Source organism: Benincasa hispida, chromosome 10 (genome assembly GCF_009727055.1).
Source record: "Benincasa hispida cultivar B227 chromosome 10, ASM972705v1, whole genome shotgun sequence".
NCBI classification, from domain to species: Eukaryota; Viridiplantae; Streptophyta; class Magnoliopsida; order Cucurbitales; family Cucurbitaceae; genus Benincasa; species Benincasa hispida.
The window spans coordinates 23,112,584-23,133,771 of NC_052358.1; the positions used below are offsets into that span (position 1 = coordinate 23,112,584).

Genomic DNA, 21,188 nt, shown 5'->3' on the forward strand with positions numbered 1-21,188 from the left:
GAAACTTTCTCTAGATGATTATTGAGAAAGCTTCTTATGAGAAATTCTACCAAAGTTTCTGGCTGTCGGAATTGAGGGAAGTCCTTGTCTTCTTTCTTTGTAGGCTTAGGCTTCCATGTTATCTTTTTGCCTTTCTTTTTATGAATCTTGTTTCTTCCTTTATAGCTTCGATAGGAATACAACTCTTTTTGGGTGGAGTTTGGTTTTCTTCTTTTTCGACGAATCACAACTATCCACTCTTCGTTGTCATCTTTAACTGGCTCATCTTTCTTTTTGGAATTTGTTGTTTGAATCTCTTGCTGGAACCGAACAACTATAGGCTCGAAGGTTCCGAACTAGATCAGGCTTTATCTTTGAGCATGGGACACAGATAGTGTTGGAACATTTGAAGTCGCCGCTACTGTAGCGTGATTTGTCTGAGCTACTTCATCCAAATCTAGCTCAATCTTTTTTTCACGAGCCAACTTTAGAATTCGTTCCTTCAGCATGAAGCACCTTTCAACTAGCTGACTAACGACTCGATGATATTTGCAATAGTTAGGATCATCTAATTTTCCTGTTTGTTCCAGCCGCTTGCATTCCGGCAGCTGAATAAGTTGCTTCTCTAGAAGTTGCTCCAACATATCTGCCACATCAGAGTCAAGGAATGGATAAACCTCCTCTTGTCTTTCTTTAAGAGTTGGACGATGCTTTTCGCCCTCATTGTGCCATCTTTCAAAAATTATTTGTTTTCCTTTGGAGGAAAATTTCAGCAGGGTCACATGAACGACCATAGATTCTTTTATGGCACTATCCACGATATTTTTAGTACCATTGGCTTCATTCTTGTATTTTTCTCCCTTTAAGGACTAGAAAATCTTTAGTTCCCTTATTGGTGGTGCTCAGCTCTATATCATGAACGCGTGTTGCCAACTCCTTAAACGTACGAGGTTTTATCACTTGTAGAATATAGAGAAGCTCCCAGTGCATGCCTTGAGTGCACTTCTCCACTGCAGATAATTCAGTGAGTCTATCTTTGCAATCCAAACTCAATGCTCTCCATCGGTTGAAGTAACGGATGACTATCTCTTCCTTCTACTGTTTGGTGTCCGTTAGCTTCATCATGCTAACAATGCACCTTGTACTGTAGAAGCGGTTCAAGAACTCCATTTCTAGTTGTTTTCAACTGTCAATCACTTCTGGCTCCAAATTAGTATACCAATCGAAAGCATTTCTTTTCAAGGTACAGACGAACTGCTTGATTAGCTAGTCTCCTCTGGTTCCTGCATTTTCGCAGGATTTAATGAAGTTAATGAAGTGTTGTACATGTTGTTTTGGATCGCCCTTTCCATCAAACTTCTGGAACTTTTAAGGTTGATACCCAACTGGCATTCTTAGGTTGTGGATTCTCTTGGTTTGGATCATATAAAGGAGAACTGTGATGGTCCTCCATACTGAGCCCTTATGGAGTTTGTAATCATATCCTGCAGCTGTTGAATTGACAGGGTGGCAACAGAGGTAGATTGTTGCGGCTAGTCTTCCTATAAGACAGTCTTTCCTTTGTCATTGGCTTTTGTAGCTGGAGATTGACTCGACTCAACAGTTTTTCGAGCCTGTATTTCATCTCTTAAAGCAGCGATTTCATGATCTCACTCTTCTACAGCTTTCATTAGGAGATTTATCTTTATCTCCATCTCTTCCATGGTCGACTCAGTTGTTACGTCAGTCATTATGACAGACATTACATCAAAATGTGATTCTTTCTCAGATAGATCAATAGCAGAAGCATAGTTGTTGAACAAGGGATTTTTTCTAATAATGATCCCGCCTTTAGAAGATTCCATCAGCTAGTCCCAGACTTCCTCCGTGATGACAGAGCTTATGTAAGTGTTGCTTGCGACCGTAGCTTTGGATGTAGCTTTCTTTGGTGCAATTTGTAGATTTGTTGACTCGGATGACGAGAAAGATGAGAGGTAGAGATGTCCCACCGGGCATGCCAATTTGTTCGCACGAGATTTCAAGAGAAATTTACTTCATGGAACTTAAACTTTGTATTTGTATTAATTTTGTGGAAAGTGAGTACAATCTCTAATACATAATATTTTGATGCTTTCAAAATAAACTATAGTATTTAAGTTGGTTGATATTCTTGAATGATCGACCTTTGGGCTTATCGATCTTCTTGGATGATCGGCCTTTGGGCTTGATGATCTTCTTGGACGATCGACCTTTGGGCTTGATAATCTTCTTAGACGATCGACTTTTGGGCTTGTTAATCTTCTTGGATGATCAACCTTTGGACTTGAACGATAGACCTTTGGGCTTGTTGATCTTCTTGGAGGATTGGCCTTTGGGCTTTTTGATCTTCTTGGATGATTGGCCTTTGGGCTTGTTGATCTTCTTGGATGATCGGTTTTTGGGCTTGATAATCTTCTTGGACGATTGGCCTTTGGGCTTGTTGATCTTCTTGGATGATCGACCTTTGGGCTTGTTGTTCTTCTTGAAGGATTAGTGTTCGCACGAGGCTTCCAGAGAAACTTGTTTCGTTGTTTCTCTCTCAGTCGAATGCATATGCTTGATTTGAGGAAGTTGAAATATTGGAAGAATGCTTGTATCTCCAAAGGACTTCGATCTTCAGAATGCTTGTATTTCCAAAGGACTTCAGTCTTCAAAACTTTAATATGTCTTCTGATCTTCAGAGCTTTGATATATTTTCTGATCTTCAGAGTTTTAGTGTCTTCTGATCTTCAAAGCTTTGGAGGAGTTATGTTCTTCAAATCCTTAGAGTTTCAGATTTTAGATCTTCAGAGAGATTTTGCCTTCAATTCCTCCAACCTCCCCCTTTCCAAATGAAGAGATAAGACCTCTATTTATAGAGGGCCTTACATGGGTTTTGGCCTAATTACTTTATTGGGCCCAAATTGGGTTTGGGCTAAAGTTGGGCTTGGGCCCATTTGTTGTTGGGCCAAAATATTGGGCTTGATTTTAATCTTTAATTTTAACCCAAAATTTCACCATGGGTTTGAATTGGGTTGGGCTCGAGCGACTTTAATTATTCAGCCCGATCCAACTTATAATTTTTCTCATAGGTTCGAGCTTTCATTGATGATGTGGCAACTTGTGATTCGCCGAAATTTCTGATTCAACATTATTGTCTTAGTAGATATGAGATTTACAAATTTAAAGGTAATATTTTGATCTAAAATCTTAGATATGAGATTTACAAATTTAAAGGTAATATTTTGATCTAAAATCTTTGAGATTATTCCTTGCTCATTTACCGAGAATGGATAAAGTTGGGATAGGAATGAAGTTCCTAATATTATTTCTTCATCTAAGTCCTTAACTAATATAAAGGTATTTTTAAAATAATATCATTAATTGCAAATATGTGCATTTGAGAGTTTGTAGCAAATTTTTAATCTTTGATCATTGACACTATGTAATTTTTCTGAGGTTTTTTTTAAAAGTATTTGGTAAGTATTAAACCTTCTTGTATAAAGTTTTGATCAGCTCCTGAGTCAATTAAAACTTTTAAAGCTAAATGATATTCTATATTTATGACAAGACTAATAATAGACTATCATTTTTGTAATTGAATTTTATTGATAAGATTGATAAAATATTCATGAGAAATTTTGTTGGCTTTGTTATTAATTTCAATGTTTTTAGGATTTTCATAAATGGATGGTCGATCAATTATTTGTTGAGTTGGAAGTGATAAGAGTTCAAATTTAATTTGAGAATTTTCTTTTCTAATGTTAGATATTTCTTCTTTTATTGTATTTATTTCTCTTTGAAGGTCGAGAATAGGTACTGGTTTTGTTTTAGGTTCAAAGCGAGAAAATATGTCTTTAAGATTGTAACGTTGGAAACTTTATTGTTTAGGTTCTTCTATAATAAGATCTTTTAAGTTTTTCAATTTTTGGATTTTCAATTTGACTAATAGCTTCAAAAAGATTTTTTTGGTCTCTTGAAATGACATTGTAGTTTTATTGCATATACATGTTTCTATTTGATTATCACTAGAAGATAACGATGTTTTAGAATCAGAATTATCAGTATTTTCTTAGATTTCAAAAATTTGGTCATAAAAGGATTCTTCATTGTTGTCTGACAAAGAGGAAGAATCTGAAGATGTTAATAAATTTAATAATTAAATTTTAAGTCTTCTTCTATTTCTAATTTATTAATTTTCCCTTTCATATGACAATTGGGAGCTATGTGTTCTTTTCGCCTACATTTATAACAAGTAATTTCTTTTCTTTTCTTAGTAGTCTAATAATTTTTAAATCTTCTTTTTTGTTTTGATTTATAATTTTGCTTGTTTTGGTTATTTTGAAAATATCTTTAGTTCTATAAAAAAAAATTCTAAATTTCTTGGGTCATTTTTCTCATAACCATATTGAGCACAACAAAATCCAAGTTCTTGCTTTTGCTTATGAAATTCAATTTTCATTTTTGCCTTTAATTTAAGGTCTATGCATAAGGCTAATCCTTAATTGTTGATAGAGTTAATTAGTTCGCCATAGGTTAGATTATCAAAAGGAACTGTATCTTGGTAAGTCTGTCTTGTTGTTTGGCTGTACCTTTTTAGCAAATAATTTCGATAATCCTAAGAGGATTTTTTCTTTCCAATATTGATTATTGCAGTCTGTTCGGGTGTAAACTTTACTCAATAAAACATCTTTATACCATCTGAAATCTTGAAGTTTTGGACAAGTAAGGTTGAAAAGTATTTCAGAACTTCGTTCTTGGAATTGGACGGGTTCTCCAATAAAGTTTTTGGTAAGGATGTAAATCAAAGTTGCAACAACATCTTGTGTTTGATTTATTCCTAAGCCACTTTGATCAACTTTAATAACAATTAATATTCTTGTTTTATCACTTGAGGAAACACAATTATCCCACCATCTTTTTAAATTTCCAATGAATCCGGAAATTAGCATTTGAGCAATTTGGTGGTTTGTATTTTGGAGTATCTTATAAGTAGTGGTGCCTCTCATACATTAAATTTAGAATTTGATATTCAGTCATGTCATCTATATTTCATTCATAGATGTCATTTCCTGTATATTGAGCTTGGGTTAATTGATGTCTTTCTTTATATTACATGTCAGCAACAAATAGTCTGGAATAATAATTTCTTAATTTTGGATATCTAGGATTTGTTATCTTTTGAAGAGTAAGGTTTTGAAATTGTTCTTCCAGGTTATTATCAAAATTCTCTTCTAGTTCATGTAAGTCATAATGATTTTTATCCGGAGTTTCATTATGGTATTAACTTTGGATGTTGATATATTTAATATTTTTGATGAATTTAGGTTTAAGTTTTGTAATTGAAGGTTAATTTTGTCTAAAATATTATTAGATTCTTTACTTGAAAAATTAATTAATTTTAAATCATTATCCGAAATTTCAAAAGGTCTAAATAAAAGTTTTGTCTTATCAATTAGTTGAGGTTGTGATTTTATAGGATAATGTTGGGGTTCAAGTTTAGATTTTATTCTTTCTACTTGGTTGGATATTGTATGTAAAATTTTATTGGAATAATTATAATGTAATTGTATATTTTTAATATCTTTTAATATTAGTATTTTTGTTTCGTTTTCAGGTACATAAATCATTTTGAAAGGAGAAGTTATCACTTCTTGATCATTGTTATTTTGAAACTTATTTCTTCTAAACGAGGATATTTAGAGGTAATGTATCTTTTAGGATTTGTAATCTCTCATGTTGGATTTTTGCATTAATATTTTGATATGAAGGAGATGTAATGTTTTGTAGTAAGTCCTATATTTCATCTAATTGAAGAAATATCTATTTATTTTGAGTTTTTCCATTGTTTGTAATATTCGTCATGCTCACTTTGTTTAGTTTTGTTAAAGGTTTAAAAAATATATTTCTTAAGAGTTTATTTTTGTCAAACCAAAATTCTATGTCTTGATCTATTTTGTTAATTATATAGGGTTTAGAAATAATATTTAATTGATTAATATTTTGCATATCGGAATGGGTTAGAGACAGTCGGGTTTGATAATACTATACTACAACCTTTTTTTCAAACTCGTTCTGGTATGTAAAATATTAATCAATTAAATGTTATTTCCAAACTCTTTACAATTAACAAAATAGAACTAAATACAGAATTTTGGTTGGGCAAAATAAACTCCTAAGAAATATATTTTTTTAATCCTTTAACAAAATTGAACAATGTGAGATAGATGAGAGAGAGGACTCCCTAGAGAGAACAAAGGTTCTATATTCAAAATAAATAATCAAAAGCTTCCCATTATAGACCCTAAAGGGGGCGTTTGGTGCGCAAGTTTGGAATGTAAAGCCTAAGAATGTTAAGCCTGGCTGGAGGTTTAGGTAGTCAGGGTTTAAGAAAACTGTATTTGGAATGCATGAATATTACAAAAGAATGGAAAAACTCAAAATAAATACATATTTCTTCCACGGGATGAAATATAGGGCTTATTATCAAAACGTTACATTTCCTTCATATCAAACTATTAACACAAATACCTCTTCTTCAACATGGGAGACTACAAATCTTAAAAGATACATAATCTCTACATATCTTTCTTTAGAAGAAATTAAGTTTCAAAATAACAATGATCAAGAAGTGGTAGCTTTTTCTTTCTATTATAGTAATAGACAAATCCTACACACTTGTAATATCGAAAGTAATAGAAAGTAATAGACAAATCTTTATCCATTATAGTTTTACGGCGGATGAATGATAGGAGATTTGAAATCATCACAAAGCAATTATAAAAGAGAAACGATGAAGTGGGCCATTATTTGCCAAATCCTACATACTTGTCTTCCTCTTTGTCTTTGTCGTATCAATTTTTTGTTCTCCTCTTCTTTTGGTTTGATTTATTGTTCGCTAGAAAATGGGTAAAAAAATGAGTGGAAATATTCTGAATTGCACATCAAAGTATGAATTATTTTAGAATTTAATCAGTATCTAGATGTACCCTAAATGAGGAATTACTGATTTGCCCTTGCATTTTAGAGAACATTGGATTCTTCCGCAAGATTTAGAGTGCGAAATGCTACAAGATGTCAGAAATACAAGATGAACTCATGGATAGTGATTGTTGGATTAGAAATTACTACAAAATTCTAACCCCAAGATTCTAGACAGAAATACCATTTAATCGATCTAACTTTTCATTTAATTCTTAAATTTTAAAATATTACATTTTTAATCCTAAATTTTGAATTTAATTTTTTTTATTTGGTTCCCTAGTTTCTAAATATTACATTTTTACTATTGAGTTTTAGGTTTAATTTTCATTTGGCCCTCAAGTTTCAAATTAACTTTTAACCCTGAGTTTACACCGATGTCCATTTTGGCCTCCGACAATAACTTTTAATTAATTAATTTAAAATAATTATAATGTGAAATTCTAAAACTAACTTTAATAGTGATGAAAAATTAGTAAAAGCTTTTATAATAATTAATAAACAGTGACACCAATAACGAAAAGTGAGTATTCACTAAAAGCCAAGGTTGAAAGTGAATCTTAAAACCACGTAGAACAAACGAAATCAAACTCAAAACTCAAAGGTAAAAGTGTAATATATTGTAACCGAAAATCCAAATAGATAGTCGCTAAAGACTAAAAAGTCACAAAAATTCTATCACTTTAAAAGGCTTGAGATTTGTGGCTTGTTTGTAATGTTACTTTTTAAATATAAAATAAAAATATTTTTAATCACTTCAAAAATCATTCTAGTCTTACATTCTACAAGAGTGTTTGAGGCAAAGAGTTGATTATTATAGTCAAATTATTATAATTGAATTGTAATAGTTTGTATTTTGGTGTAGATTATTTTAATTTGGATTATAGAAATATATATTCGAGGTGTAAACTATTTTAGTTTAAGAAAATAATAAACATTATAGTAAAGAATAAAAAAATGATAAATGTAAAATAATAAATACTGTAACAAATGAGAGTTTTAAAATAGTGTTAACTGTAACTAATAGAAAATACAAAAGAATATTTACTTAAAGAATACAAAATAATATTTACTATAACAAGATGTGATTATTACAGTCTTAAGATAGTACTGACTCCAAATATACCATAAATATCTACCAGATTTGGAGTAAACTAAGAAAACAGTTGAAACATAATTGTCAGACTACTTGTTTTAGTTCCATTTCAGAAGTGAAGCCATTACATGAATCTGAGTCCCTTACAACCCTACCATGAGATAGTGAATGAGGGTTCCAAAATGACCCTGAGAATGCAAGATGGTAATCAGTATCTTGGTTATAAGTTTTCCCAAGGGAGTGTCCAGTGCAGTGCAAGTTAAGAGTTAATATTACTTTATTATTTTAAACAGAATACAAAGATTCAAACTAAGAAGAGATTCACTCACATCTACTACCCTACTGAACTACAGATATTGTATCAATGTACAGAAAAGATATACATTATACAAACAATAAAGATCAGCTACTGGATGTGTTTGTTGAAGCCCAACATTTTGTAACTCTCTATATAACATCTTAAAGCTGCTTCAAAGCTGCCCTTGTTTTCCCAACCTGAGAAAGAAATGGTAGAAATATGAAGATGAAGCCACTTGCTGCCCTTGTAAAATAAGGTGCAACTCTCGAATTATTACAAAGATGTTAGATGCATGCCTGGAAACAATGTTTTCTTAAAAGATTGTACATACCAAAATTTGGGGGCAAGAAAATGTCAGTTGATTGTAAATAAATGTAGATACAACTAGATACGATCAGGCAGGCGGCAGCAAACGGCGGCAAGTCGGGCATTCCATCTTTATATCCATCCATCTTTGTAAGCAAACGGAATGGAAGAAATGGTCACATGGAGTAATCTATAGGAAATGAGGCACCAAGTTAGAATTGATCATGATATGGTGAGTACTGAGAGGCTAATAGGTTACTGAAAACCAGGGCAACAAATCGTGCCGGCATACCATGCAATCATTAGGGCGTGAAACGTCTATGGTGGTCATGCAAATGACGCAATCTGTAGCGTGATTCCCATTTTGATCTATCCTCCGGTAGTAGCTGTATTTCTCGGGTAGAATCTGGGACAAATTATGCCAAATCAATGACAATAATATGCCGTATACATGCCATGGCAGAGAGCGAGTATATTGGATTAAAGCCGGGGGAGGGGCACGACAAGATGTACTTATTTATGTAGCAACCACAGAGCGAGATAATATTCCTCGGTCCTAACCTGACGAGGGATGAACCACCGGGATCCAAAGTAGTGCTGAAGAAGAAGAATGGCCACTTGGAGAAAAGTAAAGACGCCCAAACAAATGCACCAAGTTTTATCAGTCTGAATACGCATGAAATTGTGGGGGCAGCCGAACACATATAATGGAATTGCAAGCCGAGTTATAGTTATTCCTAAGATGTAATGTATATGCAAAGGTTTTCTCGAGTCACGAATAACGTTGGTGACTATCTGAGGTATCCAAAAGGAGTACATGAGAAGGAGAATCGGTCTCAGGAAACGATGCAACTCGTACATAAGGAAAATGCCTCCCAAGAGAATTCCATCTGCAGATAGTCATGAACGTTTGATTAAAATTTGAACAGAACTAGGAATCAGGTAAGCTAGCATATGAGAAGAGATAAATGGTGATCATAATTTGATACCTAAATGGCACTAGTCACAACTCGCAATGATATACACTCTTTGTAGAAAGGAATAAAATGAACTTTCCAGTCGAATTCCATATGCAGAATAAAGAAATTTCGGTTGAGATATGATACTCACAGAAACGGCTGTATAGAACTGAAAGTTCGCGTCTCATGGTTTCCCAACCTTCTCCATTGTTCATAGGCCTACTGGCTTTCCATATTGCAAGAAGATATCTCATCTCAAAAATTGAGAACACAACGAACTTGAAAAATGCAGCAGTTGCAAAAGCATTAAATAAGGATTCTGAAGAAAAGACAGCAGCATGGTTAAAGTAAAAAGATTTACTGGAAAAAATCGACAATAATTATAAAATGTTAACTTACACATTAAAAAAGGAGACCAAATTAAAAATAAATTATTCAAAGCACGGGTTGCCACACACAAAATTATGAACTCTACACTTGAAGAATTTCCATCTAATAGAGACAAATTAGAAATCTTCAAAATGTCATGAACGGCTTCAACCTCTATGTGACTGATAGAGGCTACAAACTTCACAACTAGATGGCAATATAAACCAAATGGAGGCTACACACTTTATCCTTTTTCTGGATAGGGTGGGACACATTACTGATGAACATCTTCAGACAAAACTGAAGTCCTTATAAATACAGAAAATAACGTGGCCAAAATCACAGAGAATATCAAATATTAAGAGTTAGTTTGGTTTAACTTTTCAAGCATTTAATTTTGAAAATAAGTCATTTTGGAAAAAAAATTGAAGTGTTTGGCAAACACTCAAAATAGCTTTGAAAACATTTTCAAGATGTATTTTAGACCATTTTTATCAAAAGAGTTTAAATAAAAATGATTTTTTTGAAAAATATTTTTTTCTCCCATCAATCCAAACAGCTCTACTAGTAGTGATTAGTTGATGGAAATCTCATACTGTAGCTTTAGAATAGGGGCTCAATGTTAAGGCTGCTTTAAACTCCAAAACTTCATTCCTTTTCTGCATAAGGTGGGACACATTACGAAATCTTCAGACAAGACCAAAGACCTTATAAATGCTCGACAGAAAAGTACATGACCTTATAAATGCTCTACTAGTAATGATTAGTTGATGGAGATCTCATACTATAACCTTAAAATAGGGGCTCAATGTTAAGGCTGCTTTAAACAACAAGCATTGCGGACTGTCTCCAAAGGGAAGTCATGGAAACTTGAGAGGCCAATCAGAAACAACGGTGATATCATCTCAAGGCTAATTTTTATTTTATTTTATTTTATTATTATTATTTTTTTTTTTTTTATAAAACTCAAGGACACAAATGTCAAAGCAGTAGACCTGTTCCTATTCAAGGCAGGATTTGTTCAAGTAAGTTCGTACCTCATAGCTCATATATAAAAAATACCCGTAAAAAATGATTTCAATTTTGCACTTAGCACTTTAAAAAGTTTTCATTCTACCCCCAATTTTTTAAGTTTAGTGTATTCTTCTGGTAGCAATCTCCATTAAAATGCCTAATGATCAATGCTGTCAACAACTCATCAACCTGAAGAAATGGGATGAAAATCATCTCCTTTCTATACCATATGTCTAAAAGTCCACTAAGGCTCCCTAAAATCTTCTTTGAAAAATGATAATTGCTTTCATAGGGTTCAGCATCTTACCAAAGATCTTCTTCACTACCTAAACTCAAGAAGGCCCTCTAGCACATGTTCTGTCTTGGCAAGAAAAATCTTGGTTATCACTATAGCAAATATCCTGACCACTCCTTGCCTCAATTGCAAAACTTTTTCCCCTAGTATCTGCGCTAATAACATTGGATAACCCTTCTATCATTCTTAGGAAGCTTTCTTGGTAACTTTCCAGTTATCCTTTTAGTTCAAAGTCTTATCAATCGACAAAACATAATCATCACAGAGTAACTCCCTGGAGAATCAGTTTCCCCTCAATATCCTAACGATGCTTCTAAAACTTTCACAGAGCCAGGTAATGGAAAGATTGAGACACCCTCTCCCCTCCTCTCCTTGCTACCAATCACCACACTGAAGCTATTCTTCTTAATCACTCAAAGTTACTAGGCTAACCTTCTCACAATTAAAAGTTGAAACTACATTCCAAAATATGGTCTTTACCATGAATTCTAGAGGATAGAAGATAATTTTACAAGTTTGAAATATATGAAACACAAGTAACAACAAAATGGAAGCTGGAAATCACAATATAGTTTTAACTTACCGACTAATATTCCTGCAGTCAAATGCAGAAGACATAGATAAGCATCCATAATAGCCTGCTGCCCGATCATCAGTATTGAAACTTTGGCAGCGCCCTGTGAGATACAAATGGATGAGTTAAAGGTATAGATGAGTTGAGTTGCCCAGCAACTATAGCTTAAAAGAAAGTGAAATAGGTAGAGTATCAATATCTGACACGTCACCAATATCAGAATGCATGGGAGAACCTCAAAATAAATGTTTGCAAGTAAAAGTCCTTACAGATTGAGTGTTGCTATGTTCCATCTGCCGAATTAAGAGAAGTACTTGAAGGAAAGAGATCTAATGAAATTTTGATAAGAAAACCAACCAAGTTTTCAAATATATATAAGGAAATCGTTTTTCCCCTTTAAAAAAAATACTCGATACATAAATGTAAGAAAAAGTCCAACAAACATAAAAAGGATACAAAAGTGACCATCAAGGTATAATTCACTGCTTTGTTGTAGTAGATCTCAATGTTCACAGAAGTGGCATTTAATGCTAAGGGTGAAAAGCAATCTCCATCATCGTCTACTGCAGGAGACTCCATTAATCCTTCAATATGGTAATGATCATGTTCTCCATTTACTGCAATGTATATAAGTCACAAGGAGAAATGCCAAATTGCAAGGGCAGTTGAATTGAGAAAAGGATAAGGAAATCTACTACAAAAATCCCCGTTAATTTCATGCACTTCTTAACCTATTGAACATCCATTCAAGTGCTAATTATTTTGATTAAATTTTTTACAAGGTTGGGCATCAAGAGAACTACGCCCTGTAATCATCTTTAGGTGCTTTGGGGTCTCCCCTTTATTTCATTTATTCAATGAAATGTTTCTTCTCTAAAAAAATCAAGAGATCTACGCCCATGAGCCTAGGGTTCACACTTCACAGAGACACGATTGAATGTACTTCATTGCACTAGAAATAAGGTCAAGCAGGATTGAATTCTCTATCATTGTGACATTGATCATCAGATGAGAAATGACAAGAAAACTTTTCCTATTGAAGTTATACTGGGGATTCTGAAGAAATATATAGCAAAGTTCTGAACATGATATTTAACTTCACGTGGTCATGTTAAAATCCTGTAATGTTAGGAAGCTGAAGTTTTGTTTAAGATTTTGAAGACAACTCAAACTGGATGCAAACACATAATAAATTGTTTTTGGTTGAAGTTAAGAAAGGAAGAGGCATCAGGTCAGTGAAGGAGATGGTCCCACTCAACTATGACCGTGACAATTTCACTTATAAAACTGCTAATGATACCTTCTGCAAAGCACGGTAGCTGAGAGAAGAAGCAGGCATTACTCTTTGGCTTCATTAGAATTTAAGGTTCTACTTTATCTACCTTAACATACAAAATTGTGGCAAAAGCCTTAGCCGAGCGACTAAAAAAGGATTATGCATGATATCATAGCACCCACCCAAAGTGCCTTCATCGAAGGAAGGCAAATCTTAGATCCGATTCTCATAGCCAATGAAGTAGTCGAAGATTATAGGACTAAAAGGAAAAGTGGGTGGATTCTCAAATTAGACATGGGGAAAGCATTTGATCGGGTAGATTGGATTTTTCTTGAAAAGGTCCTAATTGGAAAAAAATTTGATGCAAAATGGATAACATGGATGATGGGCTGTATCACAAATCCAAGATTCTCTATATTCATTAATTGAAGACCAAGAGGCCGAATTATAGCTTCAAGTGGTGTTTGTCAAGGGGATCCTCTATCACCCTTCCTTTTCCTTTTGATAAGTGAAGTATTGAGCTCCTTGATAGCAAGGCTTCATGAAAAAGGCTTATATGACGGTTTTCTGGTTGGGAAGGAAAAAGCTCATGTGTCTATCTTACAATTCGCGGATGATACCTTGATTTTTTGCAAATATGATGTACAAATGCTTGATAATCTGAGGAAAATCATAGAATTGCTTGAATGGTACTCGGGGCAAAAAGTGAATTGGGAAAAATCAGCAGTAATTGGAGTTAATTTAGACGATCAAACAATTATCACAGCAGCTGCAAGACTGAATTGCAAAGTAGGCAAATTGCCTTCCACATACCTTGGATTACCCTTGGGGGGCTATCCAAAGCAAGTCTCCTTTTAGCAACTGGTCATTGACAAAATACAAACCAAGCTGGACAAATGGAAAAAGTACAATATATCAAGAGGGGGAAGAGTAACACTCTGTAAGTCTATTCTTTCTAATTTACCCACTAACTAATGTCCTTATTCCGTATGCCGAAAAGGTAGCTTTCAATAGATCAATTGATGAGAAATTTCTTTTGGGAAGGGCACAAAAGGGGTAAAATTAATCATTTGATAAAATGGGAGATAGTCTCTCGAAATCAAAAGGATGATGGATTGGGCCTTGGTGGGCTAAAAAAGAAAAACTTGGCATTACTTGCCAAATGGGGTTGGAGATACTTTAATGAAGACGATTCCTTTTGGCACCAAGTTATTGGAAGCATTCATGGAAAGGACTTTTTTAATTGGCACACAGCAGGAAAATTTAATTTAAGCCTTAGAAGTCCTTGGATGCATTTCAAGAGCATGGATTAAAGTTGAAGCCTTAGCACTTCACAAACTCGGAAATGGCAACAGAATCAGATTTTGGTTGGATTCTTGGGCAGACAAACTGCCTCTAAATGTACTCTACCCAAAAATATTTAAGATTGCTCTCAGTCCTCAAGGATCAGTAGCAGAACATTGGGATTTCACTCATTCTTCATAGTCAGTGGTCCTTAGAAGACTCTTGAAAGGGATGAACTAGAGGAATTTCAGAGTCCTATTGGGCAGATCTCAAGGAAAAAGGTGATAGACAGCCCCGATTCTCGATTCTGGTCGCTAGAATCAGGGGGTACTTTTTGGGTCAAATCATTGGTTGATCATCTCCAAAATCTCATCCCCACTGGAAAAAGACTTAGAAAAGGCAATTTGGAAGATCAAGAGTCCGCGCCAGGTCAATATCACAATTTGGATTATGATTTTTGGATCCTTAAATTGTCCAGAAACACTTCAAAGAAAACTCCCCACACACTGTTTGTATCCTTCAATTTGCCCCCTTTGTATGGCAAATAATGAAACCCAGCAGCATCTGTCGTTCCAATGCTCTTACACTATTAAATGCTGGCAGAATCTTTTTAATATTTTTGGCATCAAATGGGTATTTGACAGGTCCTCCCGTGAGAATACATGGCAGATTCTAATTGGACCTAAGCTGAAAGCAGCCCCAAGAGTGCTATGGAGTAATGCAATCAAAGCACTATTATCGGAAGTGTGGTTCGAGAGAAATCAAAGAATATTCCATAATAAAGCAACCCATTGGCTTCGTTTTGAAGCTGCAAAGCTTAATGCCTCCCCGTGGTGTTCCCTTTCCAAATTCTTCCAAGATTATTCAGTACAAGACAAGTCTAAATTGGAGCTCTTTTCTCAAGCAAGAGTTTTAACTTCGTTTATTTGTTTACCATCCATATCTTGTAAGGGCGTAGGTGTTGTTTCCCCTAGCCCGTGTTATTCTTTTGGCTATATTGCTGTGTTTTTATTCTACCATATTGAGATAGATTGTAAGGAAATGATGAGGACGCTAAGGGGGTATTAACCTAGTTAAGATGTCCAAGTGCGTCCCCTGATCCATAGACCTTTTTGCTCATTGTATAATCCTCTTGTACCTTGAGCATTAGTCTCAGATCAATAAAGAGACTCGTTTTTCCTTTTCACAAAAAAAAAAAAACCAAAGAAAAACAAAAACTTTGTCTTCTCCTACTGCAAAGACAACCATGATTGTCACTCTTGTTAAGAATGGTAGAAAGGAAGAATGCTCTAAGTTTTTGGAAGACATCACAAATAGTAGTTGCCTTCCAGATGGGTCTAAGGACAAGGAAATAATTGAAGGGATTTATTTGGCCACAAAGAATCTGCGGCTTATATGTTTCTCGAATAATGTAAAAGAAACTTCTTTCTCCAGAAATAGTTGCTTATAATGTTTTTTCAAGTTTCTCAATGGTAATAAAATGAGTAATCAAGCACTTAAGCTTTATGAAAAATTGAAAATTTGCCAAATCTCTGATGCAATTCTCTATTAATTGTAATATCCAAGCAATCCACTGGCTTTCTGAATACATGAGGAAATGCTACAATGTTGTGTACTCTGTCCGTAAGTTCTTAACTACTGGGAAAAACGAGTATAGCTACGTCCACACAACATTGCCTTTTGGGAAGAACATGATTGGGAGAAGAAAACATAAAAGAAAGCACGAAATATAGGCTGAGACATCAAGTACCATTTTGTGCAGAAGAGAAATATGATATTTGAGCTGCTATTTCAATATTGCAATGCTTCTCCATTTCATAAATTGGTGCTGCAATAAGAAAGGAAAAAATCAGTACTGACATAAGTGAAAGTGGTTTGAAGTCCAAGTGAGGGAAAATTACAGTGGCTTCTTCTCCACATCTTATCTTGTGGAGATTCTTGGAACACCTGGGAGGAGAAAACTCCAAGCTGTTCAGAAGTTATTTAGAAGCTTCATCAGTAAGGATAATTCACATGATGAAATCAACTGTATTATTTCAAGAATAACAACATTTATCCTCGAAGGAGGAAGCCTTGCCAGATGATAGGGATTGGATAAGATACTGTCCACTTCTTGTTTATATTCTCCTCCCTTTCCACTGTAAATAGAAAATGAGACTAAGTTTTCGATAGAAATTCAAAGGACACAAGTAGAATAGTTTTAATAGTTCAATCGACATAACCCAAAAACAAAAACCACCACTATAATAAACTAATAAAGACAATAGAAAGAGGACGAACTGAGAGAAATTGGAAATGGCAATAGCACATCTCCCTCAGACCCTCACAATATGGCAATTATAAACACAAAGTTAAGGAATGACAATTTTTTAGTCAAAAGAGAAGCAACTCGAATTTTACCTGTTAGCTACCATCCGGAGCTGTCTAAAAGGCCAAATATATACACCCTCAACCTTAATTTGAACTCCACCAACATCATGTTCGTTACCAATTACATCATGAAAAATAACAACACCCTGTCATCAGCATATTAAAAGACATAAAACAAGCTCCAGATTAGAAAGATGTGCAATAAGATAAAGGTTAAAAAAATAAAGAAATTGGCATACATTAGTATCATCCAAACTCTAAAGGCACGAGCACAAATGTGAGATGTATACAGAAAATAAATATCATGGCAAGTGAATGCCATCAATGATACTAACGTTATGGAACGGAATGCAAGTGTCCATTGAGTTGTAAACAGCACCTTTGATTGAATGCAAAGTAGATGCCATTAAATTCGTAGAGTAGGCATACAAAAGGAACGCCCTGAAGTAAGCTAGCATATTTAAATATAGATATAATAAACTTCAACATTGAAATTACTCACAGGAAGTTGTAGAATAAAAGGGTCACTTAGCTCAGGTTAAAAATCCCAGATATGTTTGTGAGATAACTTTCTTAGGGCCAACCTAGTCTAAAGTCTATATTTAGTAAGTTCGATACCAAAACGAAGAAACAGATCTATCTAGCGTGGAAGAGATTTTTAAGGAGAAATGAGGGAAAACAAGAGCACGGAAATTCTTATGTTCCAAAGCCAAAATTTGTGCAATAATTTACCGATCTTAATGACTACCAAAAAGCAAAAACAAAGTTCCATTTGAGTACATAAATACACAATCACGTCTATCTCTAGTGCCTCTACACTGGACACAGTTGAATGGTTTAGTCTTTTCATTGACACTGAATGTCCTCACCTGAACATAATGTACACCAGATATTTTGGTTGGCGTACTAATTAATTCGATAATTGAATTGCCATTGGAATTTCTGAAATCCGGAAACCTGGAAGAGTTATTTGTGGAATCTAGAAAACTCCAGCTGCCTGCAATTTACATTTCCATTCAAGAAATTAGTTCTTATTATAGTTGCCACTTAGTGTGAGAAACACATTCCTCTTTAACATTATTTTGTTTCCACTTTTTGCAAGTTTGAAGAGCTTTTCATTACTTCCCCAATAAGAACTTCCTTTAATTGTAAATTTCAATCACTGAAATTGTCAAAATAAATACGCACATTGACAGAGATCAAATTAATCCACAACCGCAGAGGAAATAAAGCACTATAGCAGGTCTATTGGGTGTTCAACTCATAAGACAAGATATTAATAAGGAATTGCAGACATCTTTAAGCAATAAAAGAAATCAAGCATAAAAAAATTTCAGCAAGACATGTTCTTAACAGTTTATACTGACTAGGGGCAAGCCAAACATATTATTTCAAACATTTACCAAACACGAAAAAATCGTGTAAAAGAAATGCTAAGTGGCTAAAGTTGGGCTCCATTTTGTTGTAACTTGTAAATTTCAATCACTGAAATTGTCAAAATAATTAAGGACATTGACAAAGATCAAATTATTCCACAGCCACAGAACAAATAAAGAAATATTAGCAGGTCTACTGGATTTTCAACTTGTAAAACAAGCTATTAAAAAGGAATTGCAGACTTATTTAAGCAATAAAAGATAATCGAGCACAACAAATTTTCCGCAAGAAATATTCCGAATAATTTATAGTGAAATGATATTATAATTGACACAAGTATCTTCAAATATATTATAATGACACGAGTATCTTCAAACATTCACCATACATGACAAAATCGTGTAAAATAAATGCTAAGTGGCCGAAGTTTAAAACTATGATGGATAAGTGCAAACCTCTATAAGTTCCTGTAATATTCCACTCAGAAAATGGACCCAAATCACTTTTATCTTTTCTTACAAACAACCACTGCAAACAAAAAAGATATGTCACCATAACATATTAACAAAGGACCAGTATTTTTAATAGTTACAGATTCAAAGTTGGATCACTAAAAGGATGCAATTATCAGTAAGCAGTAACAAATGGTAAATAATTTTGACTGACATGTCAACTTGGGGAATTGGAAGAAATTATTTATTAAAAAAAAAAAAGTGACAATTCACGCCATTATATATCCATAAACATTATCTATGACATGAAAGGAACCAGGTCTCTTGAAAAGGAAAAGTTCAGACTTAATTAAATGGAGGAGCTACATACGAAAATAAAAAGAAATGAAATCCTAGCGATAGAAGATAAAGAAGAGAATAAAAAACTCATCAGAACTAGTGGAATGGCATCGGCTAAGTAAGCCTGAGGCTGAGAACTGCTGTTTATAACAGTTAAGCTAAGTCTCTAAAATAGACAATGTGTTTCCACATTGCGTACAAGAAAGTTTAGCACAACAGAAACAAGTAAGCGGTCCCTTGATTTTGATACGACGTTACCAATTCCCCATTGCGACGTTCAAATATTGTTCGAGCAGTGAATCTCACACACTTTTCTAAATTATGGATTTCAGAAACGGACTTCATAACTGGGGATATGGTATTTGTAGCAAGTCATTCAAAAGTTATATTCAGAAAACAATCTCTTTCATAACTCATGCTTGTACAGCTTATTGAGACATTGCAAAGAAAGCAGGTATCATCTAAAGCTCTCAAAATCAAGTCAAACTTGTAACGTATATGGGTACTCAAATTCTTTCTACTATATTGAATATTGCAACAAACTTAATCAAGAACATTAATCAGCATCAAAGCCCACAAAAAAAACGAAAAATAGTCTACAAACCTCGTCGCCCCATGATCGAGCCCTCTCCCGCAATGGTCTTAGACCATCCACAGGCTGGGAAACCAAAAATTGAACAACCCACAAAGCAAAAACAGTTCTGGAAAAATATCCAAATCTTCTCTGGAACTCCGAACACCCAAAACCTTCTCTGCTCACCATATCAGGAAAAGATGCCTAATTATCAACCATAAACCTCAATGATTCCAATCGGCGAGAAATACCCAAGAGAAATAAAGCCAAACCCATTTGAACACAGAGCTTAAAAGACGATTGGGTTGCTTCAATTGGAGTCAAAACACAAGAACTACCAAGAAGCACGACACCCACAGTCGGATATAGATGGTGAAAGCTGAGCGACTAATTAACCTTGTGAAGCAAGAGCAAAATCGAAAGCCCTCGATTCAACGGATGCTGCTGATCTAGTTTTACTCATAAACAAATGCAAATAGTACAATTGAGACCTGTTCTGTACAAAGGTTAGAAGAAGCCTCGAATTTTGTATAAAGAAAAAGAAAATACAATAATTTAGTCCTTTCATTATTTTGTATATTGGGACAAAGGAGCTCGCGTGCGTGTTTCTTTTAAATCTCTTGATGCAAAGCTGGATGGATAATTAGAGGCTGCTAATGGTTGACTCACCAAATAATGTTCTCTTCTTCTTCGGTTGTCAAGTACTTTTCCTTTCTTAATCTAAGTGTTACAATAATTGAGGAAAGTTCCAATTTTTATATATAAATTCAAAACTGAGTTGCAAATAGTCATATTAGTACTGTGGATTTAATCATTCAACGTAGATATGAGGTCGTCATTTCTATTATATGGTAATAAAATCGACAAACATTTAAAAAAATAAAAATAAAATATCATTAATGTGAGACTTCCTTTGGAGTTACAATAGATTTTAAAATAATTGTTGTGTAAACCCCTAAATTCGATTTACTAGTTAATTATGCTTAAGTTCTCTTAATTTTGTGTTCAGTGTCATTATAAGTCTATGTTTATGATAATTGTAATGTTTGTAATAGTATGAAGTGCAAGAGCATGTATGAGATGTTAAGGGAGAAGAAAATTTCAAGTGTTAAAGGATGGCCCTTGGGCCTTTTTTAAGGTAGAAAATATTCTAAGTATGAAGTGTGTGCTTTCGGGTGAATTGAAGAGGGGTTCACACTTAGAAGGAAAATGGAAGGTCCATGCGACAAAATCCTGTCAATGTATACGACCAACTCTTCCAAAATGCTACGCGGCCAAGTATTTAAGGAAGGGAAACTATGCCCAACCCATGAAGTATGTGGAAGGTCGTGAAGGAAGTTAAGTTAGTTGTCGAGTTTGATGTTTAGCCGAGGCGTATGAGAGAAGTATGCAACCGACTTCACCTAAGGTGGAGAAGGCTAGTATAGACAGCATGCAAATAGCTAAATTGCCTAGACAAACACTCCAGAGGGGATGCTAAGGCAAAATGCTAGAATGGTATCAAGAGAATCAGCGGCTGTGAAGTTTAGAAGTTGGCAGTCAAGACTGCCATGGACAGATGCAATGATGGGCCACTCAGTTGATATGAAGAGGTGATTTAAGGAAGTAAAGATTAACTACGTAAGGTGTGCTCAGAACACCTAAGACA

The 21,188-nt window shown here is 34.4% G+C and overlaps 1 protein-coding gene across 2 annotated transcripts; it reads right to left on the bottom strand.

Moving 5' to 3' along the window:
• Positions 1-8,301: 8,301 nt before the first annotated feature.
• LOC120088050 (transmembrane E3 ubiquitin-protein ligase FLY2-like) lies at positions 8,302-20,101 on the bottom strand. 2 transcript variants are annotated; one of them, XM_039045076.1, is made up of 15 exons: positions 19,571-20,101; positions 18,631-18,703; positions 17,668-17,795; positions 16,829-16,944; positions 16,479-16,566; positions 16,330-16,396; positions 16,179-16,256; positions 12,325-12,485; positions 12,138-12,197; positions 11,878-11,971; positions 9,768-9,935; positions 9,219-9,547; positions 8,950-9,063; positions 8,683-8,847; positions 8,302-8,548 (listed from the first exon to the last, which is right to left on the bottom strand). In XM_039045076.1, the coding sequence occupies exons 1-14, from the start codon at positions 19,727-19,729 to the stop codon at positions 8,746-8,748; spliced, it is 1,737 nt and encodes a 578-aa protein (XP_038901004.1). In that variant the 5' UTR covers positions 19,730-20,101; the 3' UTR covers positions 8,302-8,548; positions 8,683-8,745. The 2 variants fall into 2 exon arrangements, with proteins under 2 accessions (XP_038901004.1, XP_038901005.1); XM_039045077.1 differs by having other exon boundaries at positions 16,506-16,566; positions 19,571-20,099.
• Between the last annotated feature and the right edge of the window lie 1,087 nt (positions 20,102-21,188).

Coding starts and splice junctions, on each gene's coding strand:
- LOC120088050 (XM_039045076.1), bottom strand. CDS start 19,729: ATGGTGAGCAGAGAAGGTTTTGGGTGTTCGGAGTTCCAGAGAAGATTT. Junction 11,972..12,137: donor AACATAGCAACACTCAATCT/GTAAGGACTTTT, acceptor TGTATCTCACAG/GGCGCTGCCAAAGTTTCAAT. Junction 9,548..9,767: donor AGTTCTATACAGCCGTTTCT/GTGAGTATCATA, acceptor GACTATCTGCAG/ATGGAATTCTCTTGGGAGGC.